A 12,108-nucleotide genomic window follows, 5' to 3' on the forward strand; every position below is an offset into this window, starting at 1 on the left:
TGTTATGAAAACTTTCGGTATATCTCACTCACAGGTACGTAACTAAGTCGTTCCTAACGAAGGAAATTTGCGTACATAGCGATCTTAGCTCTGTGTGCCATTATTTATTTAATATTTCATGAGAAATATTACTGTGCGCAACATTCCAAAAACTTTACAAAAAATAGTATATTCAGCCGCTAGTTCGTTTGTTTACCGCTATGCAACGCGCACGCGATGCGTTCATCTCGTATTTGAGATTTGGTCATGACAATTATATAAAGCTTGCAAAGAGCAACTGGCAGGAAATTAAAAATGTAATTATTTTCTATCAGTTCAATTTCTGATGCAATCCCAACATAGGAAATTCAGATATTGGATTGTTTAGAAAATATTAAACGGCTCAAACCCGGAAGCCAAACCTAATATATTCATGTACAGCATGAAAGCCTCAAATATCAAAGAACGTGAATTATTTTCAGTATTAGATTTTCGATATTGGCAGTGAATAACAGAACGCAATTTTATAAAGAAAATAATTTATGAACTTCTATATTATATTTAAAATATTCTATTTTATATTCTATTAATATATATATATCTTATATAAATTATATTCAATATGTTATCTTTAAAATATCATATAAAGTACCTTGATAACATATTCTGGACTAATTTTGAATGCATTGTGGACGTTTTAGGAATTACGATGTCTTACGGACATCTTATGGACATCCGTAGGACTTTGAAATGGGATATCCTGAGGATATTTCTAGCTATTCCTCAGGACATCCTGAGTATATCCCGGGATAAAATTTGGATATCCACAGGATATCCGTAATGTCCGTCCTGGATGTCCTGCGGATTTCCCGAGGATGTCATAGTGCTGTCTGGGTTACCTTTTATTTGATGAATGCCTGAAGAAAAATTATAATTTTGTTGATATTGTATGTGCTGCGTTTCATTTTCTTGTTCTAATGGACAGTTTTCCTTATCTTGCAGCATACGACGTGATTTCGAATCTTTTGAAATTTGTGGTACTTTTGGATAATTATCTATTCTCTTTTTTTTAACAAGATTATCAGTTTCCTCTTCACTACTTGAAGAAATTACTTTCGTTGCATAGAGTCTTCTTCTTTTTTTTACAACTTCCATGTCTTCATCTGAATTCAAATCTGATAATTTTTCAGCTAATTTTAATTTATCTTTTGCATTAACAAAAATATCTGAAAGCGACAATATTTTGAAAATATGTTTTTCTTAAAGCCGCAAATAAAATTTTCAGCACCAAAGTAAGTTCAACTTTTACCTGTACTTCCAAATATTCTTTTAACAGATACTACTGTTGAATTATTATTATTAAAATCTTTCATTTTTTTGACTGCTTTATCATATTCTTTTTGATTTGTCAAATTTGGCCAATATACTGCAGATTTATTTTCACACGTAAATCAATTGTTAGGTATGATTTGAAGACCATCCTCAAATTCGACAATATGATATTTTTTATTCATATTGATTGTTATCTATATTTTATTTTAAATATTTACAAATAGTGAAAAAATTGATAACATTTAATATTAATTATTAATTATTTAATATGCAATAACGGCATAACGACGAATGCATTGTTTGAGTATTGCATAATAAATATTTTCTTGCTGATGTCCGATATGGATCATGTACATAATTCAGACAAATTCTTAACTATATAAATTTCAAGTAATGATGACAAACATGGAACAGGAAATAAATCTTTTTTAATCATATATTTCCTACCGATGGCAACTAAGCATTTTCTTGTGTCACAATATGCAATATTTTCAATTTCTATGACACTTCCATTTTTCATTAGACAATAATTATTAGCATTATCATTCACTTTTATAACATAATTTAAAAAATTTATAATTTTGTATTGAGGATTTGTGCAGTTATGAATAATGGGACCATTAAAATGTTCCTCGAATAATTGTATTTTAGGATTATTTTCTTCGTATACCAAAACTTCATTATACAGGGTATGCTAGACCACCCGTACACCCCTTTTCTTTCAAAAACTAAGTATTTTAGAAAAAAACGTTTTGAACAAAAATTGTATGGTTTTGAGGGGAACAGCATTTTTCTCTACATATCTTCTATGTAATTGTTGTAATGGTTTATCAGCTTTGCGAATTACTTTTTTTATTTCTTGTAAAAAGTTCTCATATTTAAAAGCACTAAATAAATCTAAAATGCCATGTATTCGAACATCGTCAACTAAATGAATCAGCCCGTGAACATTATGAGACACATTGTATTCTCCATACAAAATTTTAAAACTTTGAACATAATGTTTTAATAATTCTTCAGCATAATTCAAATAATTCTTACATAAATTTTTACAGCATAAAATTCTAATAGCTACGTGAAGTGTTAAAAAATGATTATATAAATCATTTGGAAGTATTCCTTGAAGAACAACAGGGCCTGTGTATAATAAAATTTGTCGATATTCAGTTGCTTTCCATTGTTTCAAATAATCCAAAGATCTCGGTTTTCTACCAAATTCAACTGGTATGGTCTGTTTAATAATTTCTAAATTATTTGATAATGTTTGACATTTATGATGGTGCAAACGAATTTTTAAATCACCTGTTTTCCATATATACAAACATTTTCTCATAATTCCAAGACAAAGTAAATGCATGTAATCAAGAGGAATATTTTCTATAAAATGTAATTGCGGTATATGTTTTAAATTAGTGTAGCCTAAGTGGAAATTTTGATTTGTTTCATTTAAGAAATCATTATTTGTTCTCTTTGCAGCATAAATATCTGCAAAACAAATACGTCCGTTTCTATATTCGCCTTCAATTATGCATTTTGTGCAACTAAAGTAACCACTGTGACCTTTTATATTTAATATGAAAGATTTTGTGGGAGCATCGCATAAAATTTGTTTAATTTTGATATTGTATAATTTTTCACACAAAAAAATTCCATTGTTTATCAGTTCTATCATTTCTACGACAAAATCTTGTAAAATCTCATTGCAATTTGCTGGCTTTTTATATCCATAATATGCACCAATTATAAAAATTTCTTTATATGGCAAAACACATCCTAAGATTGGCCACAATGATGATGTTGAAGACTTTGATAGAGGTAACCCATCGATATTAATTCCTAGATTTATTGTATGCATATTATAAAACCTATGATTATATTTTCGACAATATTTCTCTAATGCGACATGAACTCCAAAATGAGAATATAAACCAGGTAAAACAGTTTTGACTTTAGTCTATTTCGGCGTATGCAATAAAGTTCTAGGATCTACAGGTAAATTAGAAAAGCATTCATGGGTACGAAGAATTTTCAAAAGTCGAGCTAGTGCAACATGATTAACGTTATTAGTTACAGCCCAGTCACATAATAAAGATTTAAAGCATCTTTCCTCTTCGACATTCTCAACAATATTTAAATTGGCTAAATAAACTGCATTATTTTCTGTATTATTATTTCTTATTTCATTTGATTCATGTATTATGTTATTCACCATGTCATCCTCTTTGACATTCTCAACAATATTTAGATTGGCTAAATGAACTGCGTTATTTTCTGTATTATTTCTTATTACATTTGATTCATGTATTATGTTCACATTGTCATTTCCAGTTTCGCTGCATATAAACTCTATATGATTATCACATTCATTTGTATGTTCAATTGCATTAAACATTTTGGCACTTGTACTTATATTTGGCAATGTATGAATTTCGGACGATCTTTCATCCTGATCATTATGATCTAATAAATTCATTTCATTTTGCACAAATCTTCTCAAATGCCTAGGTGACATTTCACATAGCCGTTTGCGTTTTTTACTGTATTTTTCCATAATTTCTCTGAAAATTTCTCTCTGAGAAAAAAAATTTGATCTTTTTTTTTAGCTTTAAAATTTTTAAATTCATGAAGAGAAAATACGTGTACCAGATAAATTTTAAATAACACATATATTACCGTCTTTTGTATATCACATGAATTAATATATGTTTCATATTTGTAAAGTAAGTGAATATGTGTGTGTGTGTGAAGCATTTATTTAAAATATATTGAAAATAAATTTTAAGAGGGAGAGAGAGAGAGACAGAGAGAAAGAGAGAGAGAAAATTAGAGATATTATGTATATTATACAAAAAAATGTGGTATTCGATTAGCATGTATGAAACATAATCTAAAAGTTATATATATAAGACGATCTATGTATGCCGGAACACTATAGCTTTAGATATTAATATATTTTTATAATATGAATTTACTTACTTTAATATATTTAAGATAATTGATGTGTGCCTAACTTTACGTCTTATCTTGCCACGTCCATTCACACACCTTTTTCTTCTTTAATCGGCCGTAGTACCAAAATATGCCGGATTAGTCGACCAGTATTCCGATTATAGGGACCGGTTGTACGCGCATGCATGCGCAAAAACACGCATGCGCGTATGCGCGTGTATGCAATTAATATGTAGATATAATAAAAAACAAAAATGTATTTTTTATTTTTCAATGTAGATAAAATAAAATTAACAAATACTTTGATAAAAAAATAAGTAAAAGAAGTGATAATCAGAAATATCCTCAGGTAATCCTACGGATGACTTTTTAGTGTGGATCATTTGGGATTATTTCGATCAAATTAGGATATTCTACGGAGATCTTATGCTATATTGGATTAGATGTCCAAGACCGGACATCCTGTGGATATCCTAATATTGGCCACTGATGGATATCTCAAATCGGATATACGGTGGACGTTCATTTCATGTCCATGGACATAAAATGGACGTAAAATGGATATAAAATGAATGTCCATAGGACATACTGTGCTATGTGGGTAGTCATCTAGTATATGCAAAAGATAAAGTTACGGCGTATGCTATATAGCAATCGCTTGAGAATGCTTTTCAAAGGAAGGGTATTGCAAGCCAATTGTTGTTAAGAAAGGCACTTCTCACAATCGTTCGATATCGTAAGCGATAACTTGGCGAATCATTTTTTAAAATTTGATAAATTGATTCGGGAACTCAAATCTACAGGAGCTACGCTTGAAGAATCGGATGTTGTCATCTTCTGCTCACGATGCCAACGGAATACAACACGGTAGTCATTGCGTTGGAAACTATGTTTGCGGAACTGTTGGCATTAAACTTTGTTAAAACAAGACTATTGGATGAGGAATCTAAACGGAATGAAGGCACATGCAGGAAGAATAAGCATAGCAATGTATCGTCAACAACCTTTTCTGCAACGAGTAACGGAATAATCAAAGGTACAAAAAAGATAATTAAAAACGAAACTAAATTTCAGTACAATTGCCACAATTGTGGATTACCCGGTCACAAGAGAATTGATTGAAGGAAGAAACCTCTAAAGAATAAAGGAAACTAACAGCCGTGTATCTTGTAAATAGAAGTCCTACTTTCGCATTAAATGGAGATGTATCGGCTCGCAAATGGTTCAACGAAATAAATATTGCAAAACTGAAAGTGTTTGGCTGCATTGCCTATCTTCACGTACCAAAGGAGCTTATAACTGGAAAATTTGAATTGAATGTCCATAGGACATACTGTGCTATGTGGGTAGTCATCTAGTATATGCAAAAGATAAAGTTACGGCGTACGCTATATAGCAATCGCTTGAGAATGCTTTTCAAAGGAAGGGTATTGCAAGCCAATTGTTGTTAAGAAAGGCACTTCTCACAATCGTTCGATATCGTAAGCGATAACTTGGCGAATCATTTTTTAAAATTTGATAAATTGATTCGGGAACTCAAATCTGCAGGAGCTACGCTTGAAGAATCGAATGTTGTCATCTTCTGCTCACGATGCCAACGGAATACAACACGGTAGTCATTGCGTTGGAAACTATGTTTGCGGAACTGTTGGCATTAAACTTTGTTAAAACAAGACTATTGGATGAGGAATCTAAACGGAATGAAGGCACATGCAGGAAGAATAAGCATAGCAATGTATCGTCAACAACCTTTTCTGCAACGAGTAACGGAATAATCAAGGGTACAAAAAAGATAATTAAAAACGAAACTAAATTTCAGTACAATTGCCACAATTGTGGATTACCCGGTCACAAGAGAATTGATTGAAGGAAGAAACCTCAAAAGAATAAAGCCAATGAGAATACTACAGCGCAGATTGTATCAGACAATCAAGAGGAAGTGTATTGCTTTGCAACAAACAAAAAGGATAAATTGAGAGTCACGTCTAACTGATATCTGGACTCTGGTGCAATAGAACATCTCGCAAGCGATAATATTTCGTTATCGAATATTAAGAAGTTGAATAAGCCAGTTACAATAAATGTTGCGAAGTCTGGAAGTTACCTACAAGCTAATCGAGTTGGAGAGCTTAATGTTGTGAGCATAGTGAACGGAAACATAATTCTATACTGATCCGAGGAGTGCTGTTAGCGTAAGATCTATATTATAATCTGCTCTTACAATCAGTACGTAAATTAGAATTGAATGGATTTAAAGTATTATTCGCAGATGGAAAAGGAACAATGAAAGAAAATAGAGATAGCAATAGCAACAAGAAATAATTCGCAACTATATCAACTGAATCTTGAAAAGGCAGATGTAACGAAGGCACTTTCCACTATCACAGATCTAAGAATCTGGCATAGACGATTTGGACATCTCAATTATGAAAGTGTCAAGAAAATTCTCAGTCAAGATAAGGAACACAAAATAAATTTATCTCAAGATCTGAAGAGATGTTGAACCTGTGTTGAAGGAAAGCAAACGAAACTTCCACACAATCAACATCGAATACGAGCAAAATGACCTCTTCAATTAATACATAATGATTTGATCGGCCCAATAAATCCGATGTCCTATGACAAAAAGAAGTATATGCTAACATTTGTTGATGATTACATGCATTTCACAGCAGCTTACGTCATTGAATCGAAGACGGAAGAGCTGAAATTTTTCAGGAAATATGAAGCGATGGCAACAGCACACTTCAACTTGAAAGTGAGTCGTTTCAGGTGTGATAATGGACGTGAGTACATATCTAATGAAATAACAAAGTATTTTGAAAAGAAGGGAATACGGTTCGAATTTACAATCAGATATACACCTGAGCAAAACGGAGTTGCGGAACGCATGAATAGAACAATCCTTGAAAAAGCAAGATGCATGGTACTAGGTTGTAATCTAGAAAAGATATTCTGGTCTGAAGCTAACAGCCGTGTATCTTGTAAATAGAAGTCCTACTTTCGTATTAAATGGAGATGTATCGGCTCGCAAATGGTTCAACGAAATAAATATTGCAAAACTGAAAGTGTTTGGCTGCATTGCCTATCTTCACGTACCAAAGGAGCTTATAACTGGAAAATTTGAGTCGAGATTGAGAAAATTTTACCTTGTCAGGTACTGTCCTAACGGATACAAGCTTTGGAATTCTGAAGAAAGAAGAATCTTATATGGGGAAGATGTTATTTTCGACGAAACAAAATTTAGTTTTGATGGCTCGACTTGTGAAGATTGGATCCCGAAATCTGATAATTCGACAATAAACTCAGATAAAATTGAAGAAGACAGAGTAGCTGAGTCGGAAAGAGATACTTCTGAAATCGAAGAAAATAATTCGGAACATGTGAATGTTAACATTGAAAAAGATGTATTTCGCCGATTTGATAGAGAGAGGAGAAAACCAAAGTATTTTGATGATTACGCGGTGCTGGCATTGCATGCAGAATTGTTTGTGGGAGATGCGCCTAACTCATTTGAGGAAATTGAAGACAAAGGTAACAAGGAAGAATGGATGCGTGCGATCCAAGAAGAAGTTAATGTATTGGAAGAAAATGATACTTGGGAAATAGTAGATCTGCCACAAGGAAAATGGCCAATTAGTTGTAAATGGATCTTTAAAGTCAAGCGTGATAATGAAGAAAAGATTGAGCAGTATAAGGCAAGATTAGTAGTTAGAGGCAATGAACAAAAGCAAGGATTTGATTATGAGGAAACCTATGCACCAGACTCACAACACTAAGGACGTTGTTAGGAATTATCAACGAAAGAAATCTGTATGCTTGTCAATTGGACGTCAAAAATGCTTTCTTACGCGGTTAAATTAAGGAGGAGATTTGCATGAAGTTATCAGTGGGTTTTAAAAATCAAAAGAATAAAGTCTGCAAGCTAAAAAAGGCACTCTATGGATTGAAGCAAGCACCCCGAGCTTGGAATAAAGCATTTGATAGAGTAATAAAAGATTTAAATTTTCGACAATCGGAAGTTGATAAATGCCTATATGTATGGAATTCCAAAAATAGGAAAATGTATCTTCTTCTTTATGTAAATGATATTATCATTGCAGGAGATAATTACGAAAGGGTGATTGAAATAAAGAAGAAATTGATGAATCTCAATTTTGTATAAAAGATCTCGGAGGTTTATATTCTTTTCTAGGAGTGAATATTTATAGAACTGAAAATGAAATAATTCAGATAGCCAGGTCTGTCGAAAGCAGATCATGCCAAGTGCTTGTTATCAACTGCTGTTTGTAAAAAGGATACAAATTTGGTACAGAAGTTTTAGAGAAGTTTAAGAATTATTACAGATTAAATCGACAGATTGGTGCCAAAAACAAAGCAGAATATGCTCACAGAATCTGACAGTAGAAAACGAGCAGGATCTGCTAACATAACTTGACGTCAGATTGGCGAAAAAATCGAATAAGATCTGCGCGCACGCAATCTGATGGCAGATTGATAGCAAAAACCGAGTAGGATCTGCGTGCGTGCAATTTGACGGCAGATTGGTAGCAAAAATTAAGCAGGATCCGCTAACATGATTTGACGTCAGATAGTCGGCAGAAACCGAGCAAGACTTGCGCGCGCGCAATCTGACGGCAAATTGGCAGCAAAAACCGAGCAGAATCTGCAGCTTATTTATTAAAATAGTATAGTTTATTTGCTTACCGCTATGTGGCGCACTATTTATTTTCTATACCTGTATTCAAGTTCTTCATGAGCGTATATAAAACCTGCAAAATGCGGCTAATGACGTTGTAATTATTTCTATCAGTTTTTTTCGGATACGATTTCCGCACAGGGGAATTCAGATATTAAACTGATTTTTGGAAAATCGGACAGATAAATGTCCGATTTTCACTTATTCGGACAGAAATTGTCCGAATAAATGAAAATCGTTATTATTTACTTAGACATAAAATAGAAATTAAATTCCATATATAAATAAAATCTTTAATTTTATAAATTATTTAAATTTTTCTATACAGGGTGTCCGACAAGTAAGTGATCAAACAAAAGGTGGAGATAGATTGGGTCAAACTAAAAAGAAAAGTCCTGTATCATTTTTTTCTATAACGCTTATTAAAGGAGTTATTATTGAGTAAAGTCTGGCCCGAAAAGTCCTGAACCATTTTTTTTATAACGCTTAATAAAGGAGTTATTATTGATTAAGTCTGTCCAATCAGCGCCGACTTTTTAGCCGGATGCACGTCGGTGAGCCGCCCGCCTGGTAGTGTGCGCCGCCGTAGCGACGGAGTGCTCACGCACACTACCAGGCGCGCGGCTAAAGATCGGCGCTGATTGGACAGACTTAATCAATAATAACTCCTTTATTAAGCGTTATAAAAAAAAATGGTTCAGGACTTTTCGACTCAGTTTGACCCAATCTACCTCCACCTTTCGTTTGGTCACTTACTTGTCGAACACCCTGTATATATTACATTAATATATGTTATTAATATTGTATATTTATATGTTATTAATACAAATGTCAGAAAATAACGTCTTGTGAATGTGATATATCGACTATTGACGTCATTTTCGGGTTTCATGACACCTAGCTTAGGACATCTAATTGATCATTTTGTGACCAAAATTTACCGTCATTTTACTACTTGGGATTGAGATCCTTTAAATTCATTTAAATGCACCATTTTATATGAATGGCCAAAAGCTGCAGATTCTGCTCGGTTTCTGTTACCAATCTGCCGTCAGATTGCGCGCGCGCAGATCCTGCTCGGTTTTGCCGTCAATCTGATGTCAAATCATGTTAGCAGATCCTGCTCGGTTTCTACTGCCGTCAGATTTGCTGTCAAATTCTATGAGCAGGCTCTGCTGGCAGATCATTAGCTTAATGCGGACATAACAGATGCCAAATTGCTAACAAGAACTGAGGAAATCTGTTGCCAATCTGTTGGCATATTGTGCGCATTTTGCTTACTGGGAAAGTTCAGTCAACCAACTTATATCTCAAGAAATTGCTCAAATGTTTTGGTATGGAAGAATGTCAGCCAGTTAAGACATTTATAGAGTCTAACCTGGACTTACATGAAGATGCAGAAATTACGGATACATCAAAACCTTACCGTGAACTAGTCGGATGTCTGATGTATGTGATGCTCACCACTAGACCAGGCAGTTGATTGTGTATCTTGATGTGAAAATTACAGAAGTGAATAAATTCACTAGAACATCTACGATTTCATTTGTCGAAATCTAGTAAATCTGTTCACTTTTGTAATTTTTACTTTGTTTCAAAGATACACAATCGACTCCCAGATCTAAGCATCGCTGTTAATTACTTTCAGTAGACATCAAACTCGACAGACTGAAAAACTATGAAATGGATTGAAACTAGTGCTAAGGTACATAAAGGGTACTTTCAATATGCAATTATATCTTCGTAGAGGAATCAAAGAAGTGATATAATGCTACGCAGATGCAGACTATGGAAGTGAGGTCGATAGGAAATCAACTTCTGGGTATCACATTCAAGCGTATGGAAATCAAATTCTATGGAGTATAAGAAGACAGTCTACTGTGGCATAGTCATCAGCAGAAGCAGAGTATCTTGCGCTTGCGTCAGCGATGGCTGATTTAATTTGGACGAAAAATTTGTTACTAGACTTTGAAGTCAAATTTACTAAATCCTTGAAAATTTTTGAGGACAATCAATCTGTGATACATTTGCTCCACCGATGGGAATATCGACGATTAAAACATGTGGATATAAAGTATAATTTTGTTAGAGATTATTATTTTAAAGACAAAAGCTTTAAGCGGTGAACAATTTTTGAATTTGCACGAGTTATTGAATTTAGATTAAAGGTTAAGTCTGTTTATATAATTTTGTTTTTTTCGCTTGATTGTGCGTTTAAAGTTAAGTTAAATAAAATGTTAATTTGAGGAGAAGTGTTGGACTAAACTGTCGACAAATCTAACATTTGTCTTCTGTCAAGAGCGACATCTACATGTTTTCCGTTTTCTTATTGAATTACTCCTAAGAGAGCGTTATTCTTTGTTCTTTTTTTAGTCGTTTTTATCTAAACTCGCAAGTGTAACAATAAAATGTGTGTTCTCGCTACTAATTTGCATTCTTAGTTCTTTTATCACACTTTCCACAAGCCCAATTTCAACAATTATAATTCAAAGAATCCACGATTCCTCCCTTCCGCGAAGTTGCGGCAATGATAAGCGATCGGTGATAGAAATGAATCGTTCGGTAAATAGAGCATCTTGCGTCACACAATCCTTAAACATTTAGTCACTTATCAATATCTATATCTACGAGTAACCGTGAGAAAGACGCGAGAGACCGGTGACGAAACCGCGCCCCGGTCGCCTAAAAATAAATAAAAACCAGTTGATACCCTCGCAGTAGAATTCTCCAGCGGAATAAAAAAATTAAAACCGAAAAGATAATAAAATTCTCACGAAATATCTGACGAATACAACTAAATCAATAATGACGAAACTTCTGTGACGTCACATTCAGTAACGACAGAAAGTAAGACTTTTTCTAAATTCTGACTGATGTCCTCCGTATTAATGTAACACCCGCGAACTAAAACACACACACACACACGTTTGTTTGTTTTTTTATTTATTTAATTAAATCATCACATTGTATCACCCAGTCAGAATCTAAATTTAACAGTAAAATCATTCCATTGCATTTCTGACTGATGTCCTCCGTATTAATGTAACACCCGCGAACTAAAACACACACATACACATGTACACTCACCGACAAATCATAATCAACAATATTTTATTTTAATTTTTTATATAATCATGTATATCCACCAT

The 12,108-nt window shown here is 33.4% G+C and overlaps 1 protein-coding gene across 1 annotated transcript; it reads right to left on the reverse strand.

The window, feature by feature from the left end:
- Positions 1-1,657: 1,657 nt before the first annotated feature.
- LOC115237366 lies at positions 1,658-2,644 on the reverse strand. The gene is made up of 2 exons (XM_029810362.1): positions 2,099-2,644; positions 1,658-2,005 (listed from the first exon to the last, which is right to left on the reverse strand). The coding sequence occupies exons 1-2, from the start codon at positions 2,642-2,644 to the stop codon at positions 1,658-1,660; spliced, it is 894 nt and encodes a 297-aa protein (XP_029666222.1).
- Positions 2,645-12,108: the final 9,464 nt, after the last annotated feature.

Source organism: Formica exsecta, unplaced genomic scaffold (assembly GCF_003651465.1).
Source record: "Formica exsecta isolate Colony F162 unplaced genomic scaffold, ASM365146v1 scaffold291, whole genome shotgun sequence".
Classification (NCBI taxonomy): Eukaryota; Metazoa; Arthropoda; class Insecta; order Hymenoptera; family Formicidae; genus Formica; species Formica exsecta.

What these genes read in the sequence shown, in the direction of transcription:
- LOC115237366 (XM_029810362.1), bottom strand. Translation starts at nt 2,644, where the DNA reads ATGAGAAAATGTTTGTATATATGGAAAACAGGTGATTTAAAAATTCGT. An exon ending in GAAGATATGTAGAGAAAAAT is followed by an intron (nt 2,006 to 2,098) that starts GCTGTTCCCCTC and finishes CGGGTGGTCTAG; the next exon opens with CATACCCTGTATAATGAAGT.